This window comes from Nerophis ophidion, linkage group LG02, assembly GCF_033978795.1.
Source record: "Nerophis ophidion isolate RoL-2023_Sa linkage group LG02, RoL_Noph_v1.0, whole genome shotgun sequence".
NCBI classification, from domain to species: Eukaryota; Metazoa; Chordata; class Actinopteri; order Syngnathiformes; family Syngnathidae; genus Nerophis; species Nerophis ophidion.
Window position 1 is genome coordinate 72,176,797 of NC_084612.1, and position 24,131 is coordinate 72,200,927.

Consider the following 24,131-nt stretch of genomic DNA (forward strand, 5'->3'; position numbering starts at 1 on the left):
GCACGTGGATGTTTTTTGCTAATATCCACAAAGTTCAGTAAGCAGGTTGTGTTATGTGTGTTGAAATGTGTTGGTTTCCTTTTTGTTTTTGCCCAATGACTAGGGAAGGTTGTTTGGATTGGGTCATAATAATAAATGCTGTAGTGATACATTTCAAACACAATTCATGGTCATAAACCGGAATTTAGATATTTTTTTATGGTGTGTGGCCGTTTTTTGATTACATCGACAAAGTTGAGTGAGCAGTTTGTGTTTTGTGTGTTGATTTTTTTTGTTGGTTTAATTTCTTTTTGTGCACCATGTCTAGGGAAGATTGTTTGGATTGGGTCATATAAATAAATGCTGTAGTGATAAACTTCAAATCACAATTCAGGGTCATTAACCTTATTGTTGATTTTTTTTATGGTGCGTGGACGTTTTTTGCTACTATCCACAAAATTCAGTGAGCAGGTTGTGTTTTGTGTGTTGGTTTAATTTGTTTTTTTGTGCGCCATGACTAGGGAAGGTTGTTTGGATTGGGTCATATGAATAAATGCTGTAGTGATTCATGGTCATTAACCTGAATTTTTTTATATATTTTTTTGGCACGTGGATGTTTTTTGCTACTATCCACACAGTTCAGTTAGAAGGTTGGGTTTTGTGTGTTGATTTCATGTGTTGGTTGCATTTTTTTTTCTGTGCGCCATGACTAGGGAAGGTTGTTTGGATTGGGTCGTATGAATAAATGTTGTAGTGATTCAGGGTCATTAACCGGAAATTTTAATATTATGTTTTTTTGCTAATATCCACAAAGTTCAGTAAGCAGGTTGTGTTATGTGTGTTGAAATGTGTTGGTTTCATTTATGTTTTTGCCCAATGACTAGGGAAGGTTGTTTGGATTGGGTCATAATAATAAATGCTGTAGTGATACATTTCAAACACAATTCATGGTCATTAACCGGAATTTTTTTTTTTTTTTATGGTGTGTGGACCTTTTTTGATTATATCGACAAAGTTCAGTGAGTAGGTTGTGTTTTGTGTATTGATTTTTTTGTTGGTTTAATTTCTTTTTGTGCACCATGACCAGGGAAGGTTGTTTGGTATTGGGTCGTATAAATAAATGCTGTAGTGATACACTTCAAATCAGAATTCAGGGTCATTAACCTTATTGTTGATTTTTTTTATGGTGCGTGGACGTTTTTTGCTACTATCCACAAAATTCAGTGAGCAGGTTGTGTTTTGTGTGTTGGTTTAATTTGTTTTTTTGTGCGCCATGACTAGGGAAGGTTGTTTGGATTGGGTCATATGAATAAATGCTGTAGTGGTTCATGGTCATTAACCTGAATTTTTTTATATATTTTTTTGGCACGTGGACATTTTTTGCTACTATCCACACAGTTCAGTGAGTAGGTTGGATTTTGTGTGTTGATTTTATGTGTTGGTTGCATTTTTTTGTCGTGCGCCATGACTAGGGAAGGTTGTTTGGATTGGGTCATATGAATAAATGTTGTAGTGATTCAGGGTCATTAACCGGAAATTTTAATATTATGTTTTTTTGCTAATATCCACAAAGTTCAGTAAGCAGGTTGTGTTATGTGTGTTGAAATGTGTTGGTTTCATTTTTGTTTTTGCCCAATGACTAGGGAAGGTTGTTTGGATTGGGTCATAATAATAAATGCTGTAGTGATACATTTCAAACACAATTCATGGTCATAAACCGGGATTTAGATATTTTTTTATGGTGTGTGGCCGTTTTTTGATTAAATCGACAAAGTTGAGTGAGCAGTTTGTGTTTTGTGTGTTGATTTTTTTGTTGGTTTAATATCTTTTTGTCCACCATGACCAGGGAAGGTTGTTTGGATTGGGTCATATAAATAAATGCTGTAGTGATACACTTCAAATCTGAATTCAGGGTCATTAACCTGAATTGTGAATTTTTTTATGGTGCGTGGACGTTTTTAGCTACTATCCACAAAGTTCAGTGAGCAGGTTGTGTTTTATGTGTTGGTTTAATTTTTTTTGTGCGCCGTGACTAGGGAAGGTTGTTTGGATTGGGTCATATGAATAAATGCAGTAGTGATTCATGGTCATTAATCTGAATTTTTAATATTTTTTTATGGCACGTGGACGTTTTTTGCTGATATCCCCAAAGTTCAGTGAGCAGGTTGTGTTATGTGTGTTGACTTTATGTGTGGGTTGTATTTTTTTCTGCACCATGACTAGGGAATGTTGTTTGGATTTGATCATAATGATAAATGCTGTAGTGATTCACTTCAAACACAATTCATAGTCATTAACCTGAATTTAGAATTTTGTTATGTCGCGTGCATGTTTTTTCCTTATATCCGCAAAGTTCAGTGAGCAGGTTGTGTTATGTGTGTTGACTTTATGTGTTGGTTGCATTTTTTTTTTGCACCATGATAAGAGAAGGTTGTTTGGATTGGGTCATATGAATAAATGCTTTACGATTTCACTTCTAATTCAAATTGAGGTAAAATTAAAAGTTAAAGTGCCTATGATTGTCTCACACACACACTAGGTGTGGCGAAATTATTCTCTGCATTTGACCCATCACCCTTGATCACCTCAACGGAGGTGAGGGGAGCAGTAAGCAGCAGCGGTGGCTGCGCCCTGTTTATGGTTATTAACCTGAATTCATTTTTGTGCGTGGATGTGTTTTGATAATATCCACAAAGTTCAGTGAGCAGGTTGTGTTATGTGTGTAGACTTTTTGCATCGGTTGCATTTTCTTTTTTTGCGCCATGACTAGGGAAGGTTGTTTGGATTGGGCCATACAAACAAATGCTGTATTTAATCCACTTAAATTCACACATTCCAACAGGGAGCGGCATTTTTTCAGATTGTCAGATACTCCAAATTAATTTGGAAACACCCGGGGGGGGGACAGGGTCTTTATTAAACTCCTGTTTACGTCTCGATGAGCTGTAGTGTGGACACCCCCGCATTACACGATGGGACCTGAAGTTGTTGTTGGCCGCCAGTGCTGCCTGTGAACACACCAAGATGTGGCTACATGTGCTGTAAGCAAGGAAGGATGTGTGCCCTCTACTGGTGACGTATATGAAGCGTCTTTTTTTTTTCTTTCTACCACAAGATATTTGTACACTTTCCCTTTTGTTTTTACGGCGGGTCCGTCTCGGCGCGGCGTCTCTCTTAGCGGCAGTGCTCCGCCAGGGTAAATAAACAAAGAGTCCTGCATGAAATGGATCAGAAACGCTCACGTTCAGGTCCGGGCGGACAGTTCCTCCGGGCCGTCGCGTACAAAAGTGCGTCTGTGAGCGTCAGTTTCTTGGCGGCCGATAGTCCTGCTGTGTGGTCAACTTTGGTTGCAGCGCCGCACGCTTCACTCCCACGTCGCCGCGCTCAGCAGGTGAAGTCTTCGAAGTTTCCCTGGGCGGGGTGATGAGGTAGCATGTTGCCCGGGTACGTGGACGGCGTGCGCAGGTTGTCGCACGAGGCCTGGCGGAGTAAACAGGAAGTAATCATTATTTTGATTATTAAGTGATTACCGTATTTCCTTGAATTGCCGCCGGGTATATAGTATGCGCCTGGCTAGAATTACTGCCGGGTCAAACTCGTTTCGCAAAATAATTAGCATATGTCTAGAATTTCCGCAGGGTCAAACTCGTCACCTCACGAGTGACACTTCACCTGTCATCATTTTCAAAATGGGGAGGCTGATTTCAATAATTTGAAATCGCATAAAGGAAAGAAGATTAAGAGCTATTCAGTAAGACTTAAGGTCCGAGCTATTGAATATGCTAAAAAGAACAGTAAGCAGCTATGTTTTATTCATATACCGTAGCTGCGTGTGTCAAATATGAGTCATTAAATGACTCCCGCCTCCTGGTGGTAGAGGGCGCTAGTGATCCTTCTTGCGACTACTCGGCTGCAGAAGAAGTGACAACAAGCAGCAAAAGTGAGCAGCGATCGTTTATTTTTTCCTCTCGCTTGCACTTTTAACATGGTGGATTACATATCTAAAATAAAAACGTTTTCTAAACTGGACTTTCAATCGAAGCAGGAGGTAATAAAGTAAGATATCCATGGAGACAGAGAGTCTTTTAAAACTGAAGAAAGATAAGGAAGACTTCTATAAACAAGTTATCGATGCTTTTGATCAGAAGAAGCTGCGCATGGACTTCATTTATAAGTAAAGGTAAGACCATAATAATATTTTTTTTATTAAATGTTTTTTTCATGATGGTATCCTTACATCACACTCAAATTTTTAAGCGCAGGCCTAAATTTACTGCATGTCTTTGATAAGCGCCGGAGTGAAAAGAGGTTTTAAATTAATTAGCGCCCCGGCGGCAATTCAAGGAAATACGGTATTTTCCTTTTCAATCACTGTTTACTTATATGGCCCTAAATCACAAGTGTCTCAAAGGGCTGCACAAGCCACAACGACATCCTCGTCTCAGATCCCACATACATTGTAACTGACAGTTCAGACGGAAAGTATCCACAGCGTTTCCTAAATGGAATAAATTCATTTTTGTCCTCAAAATTCTACACACAATACCCCATCTCGACTGCATATGAGGCTAGGATCCTTCAACGTCTGTAGAAAGATGATGAAGATATTCTACCAGTCGGTGGTGGCGGGCGCCTTCTTGTACGCCGTGGCCTGCTGGGGGCGGCGGGCTGAGAGCGAGGGACGCCAACAGGCTGGACAAGCTGGTGAAGAAGGCCAGCAACGTGGTGGGAGTGGAGCTAGACTCTAAGTCTAGCAAAGCTCTCGGAAAGCTGGCGTGCACATCACTTGTGCACGCCAGCTTTCCGAGACTCTTATTTTGTTAGCGCAGGCAGCATGAAGCAGGGCTTTTATTGTCAAGATAGGAAATGTGCAGTCGGCCTTTAGAGTTTCGACGGAAGGGACGGCGCGAAAGTCTGTTGGAATAAAAAGTGTTTCTCGCCTTCCTCTCTGTCATTTTTTCATAATAATGATCTTGCAGCAGCCAGCGTCATCTCACAAGACCCTCGGGTGCCGTGAATGTCAATCAAGCAAGCTACGGAATTTGCCGCCAATGTTTTTCTTGTAAAGTGTATGGAAGCTGGATGAATTAGATGCCAAAAACCAACCACTTTCATGTGGTATTGTACAGAAAGGACAACTTTTTTCTCCTCCATTTGAAAATGTGGGCGTTATCATCATTACTGTCTGATTCCAATCAATGCAAGTCATTAGAATCAGGTAATACACCAACTTATATTCATCAAACACATTTAACTTGTTTTCAAAAATGTATCTTTCATAAATAAATAAATATAAATGATATATATAAATGAGGTAGATCCCCTTGATTTGGTTAATTGAAAAGTAGCTCGCTTGCAGTAAAATTGTGGGCACCCCTATTCTAGACCAACACAAGACTATCGCATACCTGCATTTCACTCATAAGCCTGCACAAGACAATGGCAGATCTATGCAAGTCTATTCCAGACCAACACAAGCCACGGCGTGGCGCAGTGGGAGAGTGGCCGTGCGCAACCCGAAGGTGCCTGGTTCAATCCCCACCTAGAACCAACCTCGTCACGTCCGTTGCGTCCTGAGCAAGACACTTCACCCTTGCTCCTGATGGGTGCTGGTTAGCGCCTTGCATGGCAGCTCCCTCCATCAGTGTGTGAATGTGTGTGCGAATGGGTAAATGTGGAAGTAGTGTCAAAGCGCTTTGAGTACCTTGAAGGTAGAAAAGTGCTATACAAGTACAACCCATTTATCATTTATACATATATATATATATATATATATATATATGAATGTTGTCTATCTGTGTTGGCCCTGCGATGAGGTGGCGGCTTGTCCAGGGTGTACCCCACCTTCCGCCCGATTGTAGCTGAGATAGGCGCAAGCGCCCCCCGCGAACCCGAAAAGGAATAAGCGGTAGAAATGGATGGATGGATGGATATATATATATATATATAACTACATATACATACATAGATACATACATATATATATATATATATATATATATATATATATACATATATATATATATACATACATGTACATATATATGTATATGTATATATGTATATACACATAACATATACATATATATATACATATTTATATATACACATATATATATACATATATATATACACAAATATACATATATATATACATATATAGATATACATATACATATATACACATATACATATATACACCTATATATGTACATGTATACATATATACATATGTGTATATATGTATATAAGCGCTTTGAGTACCTTGAAGGTAGAAAAGCGCTATACAAGTACAACCCATTCATTTATTTATTTATTATCATTTGAAAAGTCACCTGCTAGAGAATGAAGAGTGCTTACTCCGCATGTCAACACCTCCGTTAGCTGCCACATGCCCACACCATCAAAATGCAGAGGCAAATGCGCCGACAAATGCAGGGGAAAATGTGCTTTGGAGATTTACCGAGGTGGTGGAGATGAAGGGTGAACCTTAAACTGGAAGCAGTAAAAGATGGAATCGATAAAACTAATAAAATAAGAGAAGTCAGTCAGCCAGAGGATGGGGTTTACAATTAAAGTAAAATGCTTTCATTTACGCCGACAAACACGGGAGCTGTCACGCCCCCCAAAGCTTTGATTACGTTCAATTTCCCCTCTCGTGGCCGCCCTTCCTTCCCCCGCCTCGCCGGCTCGTCCGGCCACCCGCCACCGTTTCATCTCCCCTCCGCTGGGAGGCGGACCAAGCCTCCCGTCGTCGTAGGCGATGCGGCGGGAGGAGGTTAAAGCACTTAAAAAGAGGAGGGGTGGTAATACTGACATGGTGTTTCACATCATCCAGGCTCAGCACAGTTCCCCGGTCGTTGTTGTTGCGGCCATTGTGCTTCTTCTTCACGCCTCGGCACAGCTTGTACTTGATGACCTGAAAAGCAAAAACGGAGGTTGACATGTTCTCAGCACAGTTCCAACACGACTCTTCGGCGGAAGGCTGGAATCAAGAGTTTACACCGGGGGTTGCGTGATGTGACGTAACGCACATGGAGAGCAAAAGAGCGAGAGAAGGGCGATAAATCAAGCTGAGGACAACATAGAATGAGCTTTTAATGGGGAACATTATCACCAGACCTATGCAAGCGTCAATATATACCTTGACGTTGCAGAAAAAAGACCATGTATTTTTTTAACCGATTTCCGAACTCTAAATGAGTAAATTTTGGCGAATTAAACGCCTTTCTGTTTATCGGTCTTTTAGCGATGACATCAGAACGTGACGTCACCCGGAATTTTCATTTCCACATTACAAACACCGGGTCTCAGCTCTGTTATTTTCCGTTTTTTCGACTATTTTTTGGAACCTTGGAGACATCATGCCTCGTCGGTGTGCCTTCTTTCATCTCCGTAATATCGCTAAAATTCACTCCATTTTGTCCACTAAAGACGCTGAGATCATTATCCATGCGTTTGTTACGCCTCGTCTCGATTACTGTAACGTATTATTTTCGGGTCTCCCCATGTCTAGCATTAAAAGATTACAGTTGGTACAAAATGCGGCTGCTAGACTTTTGACAAGAACAAGAAAGTTTGATCACATTACGCCTGTACTGGCTCACCTGCACTGGCTTCCTGTGCACTTAAGATGTGACTTTAAGGTTTTACTACTTACGTATAAAATACTACACGGTCTAGCTCCAGCCTATCTTGCCGATTGTATTGTACCATATGTCCCGGTAAGAAATCTGCGTTCAAAAACTCCGGCTTATTAGTGATTCCTAGAGCCCAAAAAAAGTCTGCGGGCTATAGAGCGTTTTCCGTTCGGGCTCCAGTACTCTGGAATGCCCTCCCGGTAACAGTTCGAGATGCTACCTCAGTAGAAGCATTTAAGTCTCACCTTAAAACTCATCTGTATACTCTAGCCTTTAAATAGACCTCCTTTTTAGACCAGTTGATCTGCCGCTTCTTTTCTTTTTTCTCCTATGTCCCCCCGTCCATTGTGGAGGGGGTCCGGTCCGATGACCATGGATGAAGTACTGGCTGTCCAGAGTCGAGACCCAGGATGGACCGTTCGCCTGTGTATTGGTTGGGGACATCCCTACGCTGCTGATCCGCCTCCGCTTGGGATGGTTTCCTGTGGACGGGACTCTCGCTGATGTCTTGGATCCGCTTTGAACTGAACTCTCGCGGCTGTGTTGGAGCCACTATGGATTGAACTTTCACAGTATCATGTTAGACCCGCTCGACATCCATTGCTTTCGGTCCCCTAGAGGGGGGGGGGTTTGCCCACATCTGAGGTCCTCTCCAAGGTTTCTCATAGTCAGCATTGTCCCACTGGATGTGAATTCTCCCTGCCCACTGGGTGTGAGTTTTCCTTGCCCTTTTCTGGGTTCTTCCGAGGATGTTGTAGTCGTAATGGTTTTCTGCAGTCCTTTGAGACATTTGTGATTTGGGGCTATAAAAATAAACATTGATTGATTGATTGATTGATTGTCGGAGGGTGTAACAACACTAACAGGGAGGGATTCAAGTTGCACCACTGGCAAAAAATCTGCCGCCAGACCCCCAGTGAATGTGCCAGAGTGTCTGCCGGCGATGCTAAGGCAGACATGGCACAGAGATGTATGGATAACCTGCAGATGCATTTGCAACAAAAAAGTCAACGAAATCACAAAGGTGAGTTTTGTTGATGTTGTTGACTTATGTGCTAATCAGACATATTTGGTCACGGCATGACTGCCAGCTAATCGATGCTAACATGCTATGCTAATCGATGCTAACATGCTATTTACGCTAGCTGTATGTACATTTGAAACTAGATACCCACATTTAATGCGAAACAAACACTTACCAATTGACGGATTTAAGAGGCTCCAGTGTCTCAAGATGCGAAGGTCCTGATCGTTTGGACCGCACATTTTACCGGCGATGCTAATAAGGCAACCATGCTATGGGCCACTTCATTAGGTACACCCACGCTATGGCCGAATAGCGTCAATAGCTATTCGCTCAATAGCTTCAATTTCTTTTTCAATTTCGTTTTCGCTATCTGCCTCCATACTCCGACCATCTGTTTCAATACATGCGTAATCTGTTGAATCGCTTAAGCCGCTGAAATCTGAGACTGAATCCGAGCTAATGTCGCTATATCTTGCTGTGGTAACCGCCATGTTGTTTGTGTTGGCAGCCCTGTATGACGTCACAGGGAAATGGACAGTCGCGTCGCAAATAGCGAAAATCAAGAACTTTAAAGTTTTTTTTTGTAAAGTTCTTCCTTATATAGGTCAGTAAACTCGCCATCAAAGCGCTAAAACAAACCGGTGTACTGAGTTTCCATTATTTACCCAGGGAACTTTAGTTACAAAAGAGTTCCGGTTGGATACTTTATGACAAAAAACTACAAAACTGGTATGTTTTAGGGTGGGATAGGACAGCATTTTCAATCAATCAATCAATGTTTTTTTTATATAGCCATAAATCACAAGTGTCTCAAAGGGCTGCACAAGCCACAACGACATCCGCGGATCAGCACCTACATAAGGGCAAGGAAAAACTCACAACCCAATGGGACGTCGATAAGAATGACTATGAAAAACCTTGGAGAGGACCGCATATGTGGATAACCCCCCCCCGCCGGTTTAGCTCGGTTGGTAGAGTGGCTGTGCCAGCAACTTGAGGGTTGCCGGTTCGATTCCCGCTTCCGCCATCCTAGTCACTGCCGTTGTGTCCTTGGGCAAGACACTTTACCCACCTGCTCCCAGTGTCACCCACACTGGTTTGAATGTAACTACGTAAAGCGCTTTGAGTCACTAGAGAAAAAGCGCTATATAAATATAATTCACTTCACTAATTCACTTTTAGGGATATTCCGGGAGGTGTAAAATTTTGAAAAAAACTTTGAAAAAAAAACCAAGCCACTGGGAACTGATTTTTATTGTTTTTAACCCTTTTGAAATTGTGATAATGTTCCCCTTTAACAGAAAATGAAGATAAACATCACCAAAGCGCGTTGAGGATAACGGCTTACAAACATGTGAGAGTCACATGGTGCGGAGTACAGTCGCGCCATGTTAGTGTCTGCAGCGATCACTTTGGAAAAAGTTGGTTTCAACATTTGATTAGTTTGAGGAACTTTCTATGATGCAGATGGCTTTATTCTTTGCCACAAGGGGCGTCAGAGCCATTTTCACCAAGGGCCACATTGGCCCCATCCCCTTGTTCACCCCCTGGGAGGTGAGGGGAGCAGTGGGCAGCAGCAGTGCCACGCCCGGGAATCATTTTTGGTGATTTATCCCCCAATTGAAAACCCATTACCTCCAAGCAGGGAGGTAATGGGTTCCATTTGTATAGTCTTTGGTATGACTCGGCCGGGGTTTGAACTCAGAACCTACCGATCTCAGGGCGGACAGTCTAACCACTGGGCCATTGAGTACTTGGTCAGTATACATTTTGTTTCATACTCTGTAGACTGGCAGCTCATTTTAACGTACAAAACCCGTCTAAACTAGTCTTTAAAAAATAAAATAAAAATATATTTTTTTTGTCCTGTAAATTAAGCATAACGAGTTGAGCATGTCAGCATGTGGCCACACTCTTAACTATTTGTTTCAAACGATTATTGCACACGCTTTTTTACAGTAAGTAGTTTGACTCAGTCATTATTTTGTCTAAGTAAGTCAATCAATCAATGAATGTTTACTTATTCCATCCATCCATCCATCCATCATCTTCCGCTTATCCGAGGTCGGGTCACGGGGGCAGCAGCCTAAGCAGGGAAGCCCAGACTTCCCTATCTCCAGCCACTTCGTCTAGCTCTTCCCGGGGGATCCCGAGGCGTTCCCAGGCCAGCCGGGAGACATAGTCTTCCCAACGTGTCCTGGGTCTTCCCCGTGGCCTCCTACTAGCTGGACGTGCCCTAAACACCTCCCTAGGGAGGCGTTCGGGTGGCATCCTGACCAGATGCCCGAACCACCTCATCTGGCTCCTCTCGATGTGAAGGAGCAGCGGCTTTACTTTGAGTTCCTCCCGGATGGCAGAGCTTCTCACCCTATCTCTAAGGGAGAGCCCCGCGCCACACGACGGAGGAAACTCATTTCGGCCGCTTGTACCCGTGATCTTATCCTTTCGGTCATGACCCAAAGCTCATGACCATAGGTGAGGATGGGAACGTAGATCGACCGGTAAATTGAGAGCTCAGCTCAGCTCCTTCTTCACCACAACGGATCGATACAACGTCCGCATTACTGAAGACGCCGCACCGATCCGCCTGTCGATCTCACGATCCACTCTTCCCCCACTCGTGAACAAGACTCCTAGGTACTTGAACTCCTCCACTTGGGGCAGGGTCTCCTCCCCAACCCGGAGATGGCACTCCACCCTTTTCCGGGCGAGAACCATGGACTCGGACTTGGAGGTGCTGATTCTCATTCCGGTCGCTTCACACTCGGCTGCGAACCGATCCAGTGAGAGCTGAAGATCCCGGCCAGATGAAGCCATCAGGACCACATCATCTGCAAAAAGAAGAGACCTAATCCTGCGGTCACCAAACCGGATCCCCTCAACGCCTTGACTGCGCCTAGAAATTCTGTCCATAAAAGTTATGAACAGAATCGGTGACAAAGGACAGCCTTGGCGGAGTCCAACCCTCACTGGAAACGTGTCCGACTTACTGCCAGCAATGCGGACCAAGCTCTGACACTGATCATACAGGGAGCGGACTGCCACAATAAGACAGTCCGGTACCCCATACTCTCTGAGCACTCCCCACAGGACTTCCCGAGGGACACGGTCGAATGCCTTCTCCAAGTCCACAAAGCACATGTAGACTGGTTGGGCAAACTCCCATGCACCCTCAAGAACCCTGCCGAGAGTATAGAGCTGGTCCACAGTTCCACGACCAGGACGAAAACCACACTGTTCCTCCTGAATCCGAGGTTCGACTATCCAGCGTAGCCTCCTCTCCAGTACACCTGAATAAAACTTACCGAGAAGGCTGAGGAGTGTGATCCCACAATAGTTGGAACACACCCTCCGGTCCCCCTTCTTAAAGAGAGGGACCACCACCCCGGTCTGCCAATCCAGAGGTACCGCCCCCGATGTCCACGCGATGCTGCAAAGTCTTGTCAACCAAGACAGCCCCACAGCATCCAGAGCCTTAAGGAACTCCGGGCGGATCTCATCCACCCCCTTGCCGCCGAGGAGCTTTTTAACTACCTCAGCGACCTCAGCCCGAGAAATAGGAGAGTCCACTACAGATTCCCCAGGCACCGCTTCCTCAAAGGAAGACGTGTTGGTGGGATTGAGGAGGTCTTCGAAGTATTCCCTCCACCGATCCACAACATCCGCAGTCGAAGTCTGCAGAACACCATCCGCACCATACACGGTGTTGATAGTGCACCGCTTCCCCTTCCTGAGGCGGCGTATGGTGGTCCAGAATCGCTTCGAAGCCGTCCGGAAGTCGTTTTCCATGGCTTCCCCGAACCATTCCCATGTCCGAGTTTTTGCCTCCGCGACCGCTAAAGCTGCACACCGCTTGGCCCGTCGGTACCCGTCCACTGCCTCCGGAGTCCTATGAGCCAAAAGAACCCGATAGGACTCCTTCTTCAGCTTGACGGCATGTTTACTTATATAGCCCTAAATCACTAGTGTCTCAAAGGGCTGCACAAACCACAACACAAACCACTACGACATCCTCAATATGTACTAAGTCAAAATAAGGACACAGTATCTCAGGTAAATAGGACTATTTTGTGTTTAGTTTTGACTTAACGGAAAAAATATTGTGATATATATTGTATATTGCCACTCAGCGTACGGAGCGGAAAACACAACACAAAGTTGTAGGCTTCTTCACACGACGAAGCCGGCCTACTTCACCACAGTCTATGGCAGGGATCGGGAACCTTTTTGGCTGAGAGAGCCATGAAAGCCAAATATTTTAAAATGTATTTCCGTGAGAGCCATATAATATTTTTTAAGAAAGGAGATTAAAGACAATGCGTCCCAGCTACAACGGGGTTATAGTAACACAGATACGATTGTATATACGGCGGATACTGCAAATATCCAAAATAGTTTCTCTCGTTTTGATGAAATAACATTAGAAGGATTGTTACAACGTGTAAATGGAATAAAACAAACAACATGTTTACTTGACCCACTTCCTGGGAAACTTATCAAGGAGCTTTTTGTATTATTAGGTCCATCAGTGCTAAATATTATAAACTTATCACTTTCCTCGGGCACTGTTCCCGTTGCATTCAAAAAAGCGGTTATTCATCCTCTCCTTAAAAGACCTAACCTCGATCCTGACCTCATGGTAAACTACCGACCGGTGTCTCACCTTCCCTTTATTTCGAAAATCCTCGAAAAAATTGTTGCAGAGCAGCTAAATGAGCACTTAGCGTTTAACAATCTATGTGAAACCTTTCAATCCGGTTTCAGGGCAAATCACTCGACTGAGACAGCCCTCGCAAAACTGACTAATGATCTATTGCTAACGATGGACTCTGATGCGTCATCTTTGTTGCTGCTCCTCGATCTTAGCGCTGCTTTCGATACCGTCGATCATAATATTTTATTAGAGCGTATCAAAATACGAATTGGTATGTCAGACTCAGCCCTGTCATGGTTTAACTCTTATCTTACTGATAGGATGCAGTGCGTCTCCTATAACAGTGTGACCTCGGACTATGTTAAGGTAACGTGTGGAGTTCCCCAGGGTTCGGTCCTTGGCCCTGTACTCTTCAGCATCTACATGCTGCCGCTAGGTGACGTCATACGCAAATACGGTATTAGCTTTCACTGTTATGCTGATGACACCCAACTTTACATGCCCCTAAAGCTGACCAACACGCCGGACTGTAGTCAGTTGGAAGCGTGTCTTAATGAAATTAAACAATGGATGTCCGCTAACTTTTTGCAACTTAATGCCAAAAAAACGGAAATGCTGATTATCGGTCCTGCTATACACCGACCTCTATTTAATAATACAACTTTAACATTTGACAACCAAATAATAAAACAAGGTGACTCTGTAAAAAATCTGGGTATTATCTTCGACCCAACTCTCTCCTTTGAGTCACACATTAAAAGCGTTACTAAAACGGCCTTCTTTCATCTCCGTAATATCGCTAAAATTCGCTCCATTTTGTCCACTAAAGACGCCGAGATCATTATCCATGCGTTTGTTACGCCTCGTCTCGATTACTGTAACGTATTATTTTCGGGTCTCCCCATGTCTAGCATTAAAAGATTACAGTTGGTACAAAATGCGGCTGCTAGACTTTTGACAAGAACAAGAAAGTTTGATCATATTACGCCTGTACTGGCTCACCTGCACTGGCTTCCTGTGCACTTAAGATGTGACTTTAAGGTTTTACTACTTACGTATAAAATACTACACGGTCTAGCTCCAGCCTATCTTGCCGATTGTATTGTACCGTATGTCCCGGCAAGAAATCTGCGTTCAAAAGACTCCGGCTTATTAGTGATTCCTAGAGCTCAAAAAAAGTCTGCGGGCTATAGAGCGTTTTCCGTTCGGGTTCCAGTACTCTGGAATGCCCTCCCGGTAACAGTTCGAGATGCTACCTCAGTAGAAGCATTTAAGTCTCATCTTAAAACTCATCTGTATACTCTAGCCTTTAAATAGACCTCCTTTTTAGACCAGTTGATCTGCCGCTTCTTTTCTTTCTCCTATGTCCCCCCCTCCCTTGTGGAGGGGGTCCGGTCCGATGACCATGGATGAAGTACTGACTGTCCAGAGTCGAGACCAAGGATGGACCGCTCGTCGGGACCCAGGATGGACCGCTCGCCTGTATCGGTTGGGGACATCTCTACGCTGCTGATCCGCTTGAGATAGTTTCCTGTGGACGGGACTCTCACTGCTGTCTTGGAGCCACTATGGATTGAACTTTCACAGTATCATGTTAGACCCGCTCGACATCCATTGCTTTCGGTCCCCTAGGGGGGGGGGGTTGCCCACATCTGAGGTCCTCTCCAAGGTTTCTCATAGTCAGCATTGTCACTGGCGTCCCACTGAATGTGAATTCTCCCTGCCCACTGGGTGTGAGTTTTCCTTGCCCTTTTGTGGGTTCTTCCGAGGATGTTGTAGTCGTAATGATTTGTGCAGTCCTTTGAGACATTTGTGATTTGGGGCTATATAAATAAACATTGATTGATTGATTGATTGAACACTGAATACAACTAAATGCGTGCATTTTTAAGTAAGACCAACATTTTTAGAGTATAATAAGTCTCTTATTCTTTTTCATAACATTGTTATTCGGAAGCTAACCAATAATAAATAAAATGTCTGTTGATCATGTTTTTGTTTGGCCATGTGCTGTTTGTCTTTTGGACTCTTTAAGTTCCTGTTTTTTTCCACTCCCTTGTCTGGTTTCCTTGGTTACTCATTTTGTCCACCTGTCTCTGGTGGACAAAATGCCCGCTCACCTGCTTCGCAAGCACTAATCCGAGGCAGTATTTAAGCTTGTCTTTGCCAGTGAGTCGCCCTGTGCTGACTTGTTTCATGCCTTGCCATAGTTTCGTGCTTCATGCCATGCCAAGTAAGTTTTGTTTGATTTATGTTCTTAGTCTGTTTATGCGTTAGCTTTCTTCTTTAGCCCAAGTTGTGCCTCCGCTGTGAGCAATTTTTGTTTTTATCTTTTTTTAGTTTGAATTAAGTCATGTTTTTACCTAAATGCCATGTCCCGAGTAGTCCGCCTTCCTGGGAGAACGACCCCGCAGCAACCTGCGACCCCCCCAATCGTGACATAAAATATTTCTTACCATTAATGCGACTTCTTGAACAGGTGCGGTAGGAAACGGATGGATGGATATAAATGCATGAGAATGTTTTATATTTTGCACGATATTTTTAGCACTGTGATTACCAGCGAAATCATTCATAATTATCGTATTAAGATTTATCTGAGAGCCAGATGCAGTCATCAAAAGAGCCACATCTGGTTCTGGAGCCATAGGTTCCCTACCCCTGTTCTATAGTCCATTGCTTCCTTCAGCCATTGGCAGTTAGTGGCGTTACTTTCATCCAATCCTCCCACGCAGCTCGCAATTTAACTTTGAATGATCTGTCGACATGTGGCGGGTCGGAGGTCTTTGGTCAATCCACCCGGAATGATGTTTGCTTCACTTGGGTTTGGATAGTATCGACCAGATGGACACGCATGGAGTCGTAGATCAATAGGGGCTCGAAAGGCTACTCTATTTTGCAGTGCATTGTGGGGCTGGGTGGCCATACTTGTTGGACAAAGGCTTTGTTTACGAGGCGAAAGCGAGCAAAAACCGGATTAAAATGGATCGAAGCTAATAGAAAAAAAAACGAGGGACCGTACCGAGACAATCTGTAGCAGATTTTCTGGACCAGAGGGTGCGCCGGATTACAAGGTGCACTGCCCATGAGCAGGTCTATTCAGGTCTTTGTTTATACCAGGGGAAGGGAACCTATGGCTCTAGAGCCAGATGTGGTTCTTTTGATGACTGCATCTGGCTCTCAGATAAATCTGAGCTGACATTGCTTAATAAATAATGAATAATTCCACTTGTAATCACAGTGTTGAAAATAACGTTCAAAATATAAAACATTCTCATGCATTTGTTAATGGTAAGAAGTTATTTATTTATTATTGGTTAGTGTGGGGCTTGCTCTCCTGGGGGTTCTTCAGACCCCCAAGCACCGACATGAGAGCCTGTTTCAGGGTTACAATATTGTTTTATTTTTCAATAAGTCTCTCAGTTGCTTTTCCAGCAAATTGTCTTTCTCTCTTTCGTTCTCGCTCGCGCTCTGGCTCCAGCCCCAACCCCTGTCTTTCCTCCTGGCTGCTGCTTATAACAGAGCGACGGGTGATTAGAAAAAAAGGCCCAGGTGGGCCTTCTATGCACCTGTCGCTGATACTTACCTTACTATACCTTTTGTCTAAACTAGGAGTCGGGAACCTTTTTAGCTGAGAGAGCCAAGAATCCATCCATCCATCCATCCATTTTCTACCGCTTATTCCCTTTCGGGGTCGCGGGGGGCGCTGGCGCCTATCTCAGCTACAATCGAGCGGAAGGCGGGGTACACCCTGGACAAGTCACCACCTCATCGCAGGGCCAACACAGATAGACAGACAACATTCACACTCGTACTTCCGTAACAGCCATTTTTTTTTAACAATGAACACAACTAAAATCTTGCATTTTTAAGTAAGACCAACATTTCTAGGGCATAATAAGTCTCTTATTCTTTGTGGTAACATTGTTATTCTGATGCTAACTGTGGAGGGGACGTGGCCTGCGGGCTTGCAGCGAAGCGGGTTGTTGCCAGGATCGGCCTCGAAATCAGCGACAGGTGCATAGATGGCCCACCATTTAAGATTTTAGTCAGGATGGTTCGGTTCCCCTTTGGTCCGGATAACACGATGTTACACTTTGAAATGTGGACTCGTCAGACTACAGAACACTTTTCCACTTTGCATCAGTCCATCTTAGATGATCTCGGGCCCAGAGAAGCCGGTGGCGTTTCTGGATGTTGTTGATAAATGGCTTTCGCTTTGCATGGTCGAGCTTTAACTTGCACTTACAGATGTAGCGACCAACTGTATTTAGTGACAGTGGTTTTCTGAAGTGTTTCTGAGCCCATGTGGTGATATCCTTTAGAGGTTGATGTCGGTTCTTGATACAATGCCGTCTGAGGGACTGAAGGTCATGGTCATTCAATGTTGGTTACGTGGAGTGATTTCTCCAGATTCTTTGAACCTTTTGATGATATTATGGACCGTAGATGTTGAAATCCCTAAATTTCTTGCAATTTCACTTTGAGAAATGTTGTTCTTAAACTGTTTGACTATTTGCTCACGCAGTTGTGGACAAAGGGGTGTACCTCGCCCCATCCTTTGTTGTGAAAGACTGAGCATTTTTTGGGAAGCTGTTTTTATACCCAATCATGACACCCACCTGTTCCCAATTAGCCTGCACACCTGTGGGATGTTCCAAATAAGTGTTTGATGAGCATTCCTCAACTTTATCAGTATTTATTGCCACCTTTCCCAACTTCTTTGTCACATGTTGCTGGCATCAAATTCTAAAGTTAATGATTATTTGCAAAAGAAATGAATAAAATGTTGTCTTTGTAGCATATTCAACTGAATATGGGTTGAAAATGATTTGCAAATCATTGTATTCTGTTTATATTTACATTTAACACAATTTCCCAACTTATATGGAAACGGGGTTTGTACGTGGACCCCGACTTAAACAAGTTGAAAAACTTATTCGGGTGTTCTAATTTAGTGGTTAATTGAAAGGAATGTGTACTGTACTGTGCAATCTACTAAAACAAGTTTCAATTAATCAATCAATCAATCAAAACAAACAAACACACACCCACAAGCACGCCCACACGTCCATTTGGAAAAGCGTGAGTGAGGCACAGAAAAGCTCAGAGCATCTCTGGGAGGGCGAGGGCGCACAGAAATAGAATGCAACAGTTTTTTTTCCCGACTAATGAGAGAGGACACAGACATTGTGACTCATCCAAAATATAACAGCTAGAAAGTTAATGTATTCTGTACTGCTGCTGCTTTGTCACACACATGCCTGGCATGGATTACAAGTTCAATGAAAATCGTTTATTTTTTCCCCCCTCGGTTTTCTGGTTCTGAAAAGATAACAAAAAAGTACGGGGCACTCCTTTTTTGAAGCTTTGTTTGTTTGCACCGCCATAGTGTCTCCATCGGTATCTGTATGGAAACCTGAAGTGTTTTTTCATGGTCTGCTGATAGATTTAACGACTTGTGCCCTAACAACTTGTGTTAATTAAGGTTTGGCCCTTGAAGCTGGTTCAAGTTTGCCGTTGTTATTTTAGCCCGCAATTGAACAAAACAAAGTTACCTTCTAGTATGCATCTACTAGCTGCGGTGGTGACTCCTTTTTGTAAGTTTCGGTTTTTGACGAAAATTTCCGCCCAAATTTTCCACCGGTTTTCGTGTGCCCGCTCTGTGGAATAGGCTCATCAAACAAAGAAACCCGAATCATAACATGTTGGGAGTTTATATATATATATATATATATATTAGGGGTGGGCAAATTAATGCGTTAATTACGAGTTAACTCATCAATCTATTAACACCGACAATTATTTTATCGCACATTTGTGTATGTTGTTTACATGCTTTTGTTTTGTTAACGCCTTTTCTTAACAAGATGGCGTCGCCCGGGTGTACTTCGGCGTCGAGGGGCTCTTGGTAAAGATGGAACATTTGGCAAAAATACCGGACAATTCTGCAAATTTCATGGCTGGCTTACAGCGTGGTCACTCCGGGATCACTTACGACCGCCAGACAATTCTGAATGTGGATAGATCGGGCCGTTTTGGACTGAATGACGCGTGCTTGCTAGACCGGCTAGCTAGCATGGGAATACTTTGCCGGCTACATCCAGCGGCCTGTGAAGCAGCGGAGTATATGTCTTGTCTGTCTATTTATGAATAATGTAGACGAGGAGTGTTGGCTGAGTTCTTAACGTTTACTTTCAGAGCGTGCATATCACAACATACAAGATGCCGTCATGGCGACACACAACCTATACCGGGCTACCGCGCGTGCTCGTCACTCCTGTTGCATGCTGGGTAGGGTAGTTATTTTTTTTCCCTGGCTCATAACATCACAATATAGTACCATGTATATGATGCGTTCAGTTTATCAAAGCACCAAGCAAACAATCGGAAAATTCCCATCATATCAATTCCTATATATGGTCATAATTATTTTAAGTGCACTACGCAGAATAAACACAACATTATTAATATTGCTACTACGGATAATTTGATCAAAAATTCCCTAAAACAGCCCACTACCTATAATATAGGTTTTTTAAACATAAGATCCCTGATCAAAAAAAATGTTTCTGCTGTTACCTCAGAAAGTGCCTGTTCGGATGTTATGATTGTGGCTCAGAGATTTGTATGTAGATTATATTTATTTTCCATAACAAACAGGATAACTTAAATACCCTGGCAGTGGAAATAAGCTTAAATGTTTGTATTTACATTTTTTGAGTTGATTTTCATAAAATATGCTATTTAACTGCTACTGTTTAACAAGGACTGATTGAAATTGTGTTTGCACAACAAATGTTTTGGCGCTTTTGTTCATGTGGGAGAATATTCCAATAAAGGTGCACTACACACTACTTTTGAATTCATTATTGGGCTTTGCGTATACAATGCAGTTAATCACGATTAATCGGAGAAATACTGCGATTAACTTCGATTAAAATTTGTAATCGTCGCCCAGCCCTAATATATATATATATATATATATATATATATATATTTATATGTATGTATACATGCATGTATCTGTGTATATATATTAACATATACACATATATACTCAAATGTTAAATTTAAAACAAAATAATAAGAAGATAACAACAAAGGAGAGAATAATTCGCTTTTGTAAAAATGGTGTTTTCAAATAGTTCTTAGTTATATATATATATATATATATATATATATATATCTGCGAAGAGGTGGCGACTTGTCCAGGGTGTACCCCGCCTCCCACCCGATTGTAGCTGAGATAGGCACCAGCGCCTCCCGCGGCCCCAAAGGGAATAAATGGTAGACAATGGATGGATGGATGGACATATATATATATATATATGTATATATATATACATATATCCATCCATCCATCCATCCATTTTCTACCGCTTATTCCCTTTCATATATATATATATATATATATATTTATATATGTATAGTTCTCTTATCAATTTCCAAATATAGTTCTATAGAACATCATCAACATCTGTACAAAAAAAACATGCTTTTTCTTTTGAAAATTAGGACTCGATTTAAAAGTCTGAACATATAAGAACCACCATTCTAATAGTTATCACAGTGTACTAATTCTGTTACATAATGCGTGGCTTTCATTCACCAGAATGTGTGTTTATATTTGTTTATGTATATAGAATACAGAGCAATGGTGATTCAATTGTGTAATACATGTTTACAAATGAAGTTATATATTCCTGTTTTTGGACTAACTACACGGCGAAAGTGCGCCACAAATTCGGCCGAGTACCAAGCGGTCACGCCAACATGAGCCGGAACAAAAGTCATGCAGCTCAGGTGTGTCAGGTGATGCAGAGTGCAGGTGTTTTACCTCGTACAGATAGTCAAAGAGTTCCAGGATGGTGAGGATGCTGGCGCCGATGAAGAGACCCATCTGACCCCCGATGTCACCTGACAAGGAGAGGACACCAACTATTGATGTAGTCCAGAGAAGCCTCAGCCTACACTAGCATCTCGGCTTTTACCCAGAAGGCCCGCCAGTTCATAGGCTTTCTTCTGTTCGATGGTCTCGTAGTTGAGGGCCTCAAAGAAGATATCCAGAACCAGAAGGTTATCTCTGTGGACAGACATCAGCATCATCGTCATCATCCAAATCAGAACACGTTTGCTGTTAAATAACCAACAATAATTCCAAAAATAAAAGTCTTGATTTTGGGTTTGCATCAGAGCTCCCACTTCTCCCGAGATGAGTTAGACTTTGCATATCGGACTCTATTTTGATCCGGGCGCCCAAATTGGAGCCATGAGAGCGACGAGCAGTCGGCGTCAGAAGAGATTCAGAAGGCCGACTTAAAATGGCCGGAGGCAAGTCGACATCTGCTCACTTCCTCGCGAAGACATTCCTCGTACATTTTTTTCCGTTCCCGCATCAAGTAATGTAGGTCGCTCGACTCTTTTGTCCACGTGAAGCATTTCATCGTGTTGCAGAAACAAAGACGGTACAAAACATATGCGAGATCAGGGGTTCTTGAAGGCCTACTGAAAGCCACGACTAGCGACCACGCAGTCTGATAGTTTATATATCAATGATGAAATATTAACATTGCAACACAGTCGCAATTTTAAATTTTGCGCCAAACTATCCTGCTGAAACGTCTCAATATGATGACGCGTGCGCGTGATGTCACGCATTGTAGCGGACATTTTGTTCCAGCATCGTTCCCAGCTATAAGTCGTCTGCTTTCATCGCATAATTCCACAGTATTCTGGACATCAGTGTTGCTGAATCTTTCGCAATTTGTTTAATGAATAATGGAGACGTCAAAGAAGAAAGCTGTAGGTGGTAAGCGGTGTATTGCGGCCGCCTTTAGCAACACAAACACAGCCGGTGTTTCATTGTTTGTATTCCCGAAAGATGACGGTGAAGCTTTACTATGGAACAGAGCGGTCAAGCGAACACGTTTGGATTGGAGTACAGTGTATTATGCAGCGATCATTTCGAAAGATCTTGTTTCGAAGAGGGTCCCTTGCGAAGGGCAGAGATGGGCATCGACGCCACCTGTCGACAGGTGGTGAAGAAAGGTGCGGGGTTGTACAGGTACGACCATATAATCTCACTAAAACACTAGTAACACAATAAGCAGATAAGGGATTTTCCAGAATTATGCTAGTAAATTTGCCTAATAACATCTGAATCGCTCCCACTGCATAGTCTTTTTTATTTTTTATGTAGTCCTTCTGTTGGAGCCTATTTATATTATTTATTTATGAATTGTTTTGACAATCTAATTCAATAATGCCAATGAAGTTGTTGATTATTTATTGGATGTATTAGATGAATTATGATTGATTGACTGATTGTTTTCAGCTGCTCACGCTCTTCCTGGTGAGCCACTCCCTCCTCCTATAATTAGGAGGACAGCACAGCTGGGCGCTGCCTTTGTCTGTCTGTCATATTGAAGGAGTGAACAGTGATATTATTTGTTTACCACTAAATAAGTTTATTTGTGTTATATAAAAAGTCAACCACGGTGAATATTTTTTGTTTGTGAAAATAAATTAACATTTTGAAACCGGAAGTATCTCTGCGAGTGCTTATTAGGAATTTAGTGCGTCATAAAACCTCCTCCTCAAGGCTACTCTGCAATCTTTATTTTCATTTTTTTTTTCGAAACGTTGGAACGACAGAGTGGCCGTAACACCTTCACTCTCACTTTCCTCATCCACAAATCTTTCATCCTCGCTCAAATGAATGGGGAAATCGTCGCTTTCTTGGTCCGAATCACTCTCGCTGCCGGTGGCCATGATTGTAAACAATGTTCAAATGTGAGGAGCTCCACAACCCGTGACGTTACGGGCACATCGTCTGCTACTTCCGGTACAGGCAAGGCTTTTTTATTAGCAAGCAAAAGTTGCGAACTTTATCGTCGATGTTCTCTACTAAATCCTTTCAGCAAAAATATGGCAATATCGCGAAATGATCAAGTATGACACATAGAATGGACCTGCTATCCCCGTTTGAATAAGACAGCCCCTCTAATGCCTGAAGGACCCCAATGAGGGTGGAAGGACCTTAAAGCAGCCCACATAGCTGCCTGTTTTAAAAGCATAATTGGCTGATTGTCATTGGTGAAAAATAACCGTTCGGAAAAAATATTAGCATTCCAGCATGCTAACCTTTCAAGCTATTTTTGCTTCGCTAATTTTGCAGCTGTAACCCTTAAGAGTCATGTAACTTGGTATTATCACGCCCTCATTATGGGTTTTCAGGCATTAGAGGGGCTGTCACGCCAAATGTCTTCCGGGGGGAAGGTTTTTGTAGGGGGGAAGAAATTTAGCGTGACAGATGCATGGGATTCTGGGTATTTGTTCGTTTGTGTTTATGTTGTGTTACGGTGCGGATGTTCTCCCGAAATGTGTTTCTCAATCTTGTTTGGTGTGGGTTCACAGTGTGGCGCATATTAGTAAGAGTGTTAAAGTTGTTTATATCGCAACCCTCAGTGTGACCTATATGGCTGTTGAACAAGTATGACTTGCAGTCGAGTACAGAAACCACATTCAACATGTTACAGGACTGGAAAGCCGTTGGGTCAGGTTGTAGAGGGCGCTAAAGGCAGTGTCATCATCAACATGCCCTCGTCATTGTTGGTTGGGTGAAAATCAGCAGATACTCGAGAGAATATTTGCTCTCCAATTCGGAAGTCTCTCGGAAGTGTGCTGCTGTCAAGGGTCACTCATATAAAACATTTAATTTTCATATTAAGGTGTTTAATTTTCATTTGAAGGTGTGACCCCTGCTTTATACATAACATAAAGCAGAAAAAAAAAACTCTGCATGCAGTATCAATTCATATTAAATTTC

General features: G+C 42.7%; 1 protein-coding gene across 3 annotated transcripts in view; it reads right to left on the minus strand.

Moving 5' to 3' along the window:
• Positions 1–839: 839 nt before the first annotated feature.
• Positions 840–24,131, minus strand: part of asic1b (acid-sensing (proton-gated) ion channel 1b) — a 401,531-nt gene continuing 378,239 nt past the window's right edge. For all 3 annotated transcript variants that reach the window (XM_061890082.1, XM_061890081.1, XM_061890080.1), the window contains 4 exons: positions 21,295–21,386; positions 21,141–21,220; positions 6,797–6,898; positions 840–3,459 (listed from right to left, as the gene is read on the minus strand). In XM_061890082.1, coding sequence (XP_061746066.1) covers positions 3,364–3,459; positions 6,797–6,898; positions 21,141–21,220; positions 21,295–21,386 — 370 coding nt within the window. In that variant the 3' untranslated portion in view covers positions 840–3,363. The remainder of the gene's footprint in view (positions 3,460–6,796; positions 6,899–21,140; positions 21,221–21,294; positions 21,387–24,131) is intronic.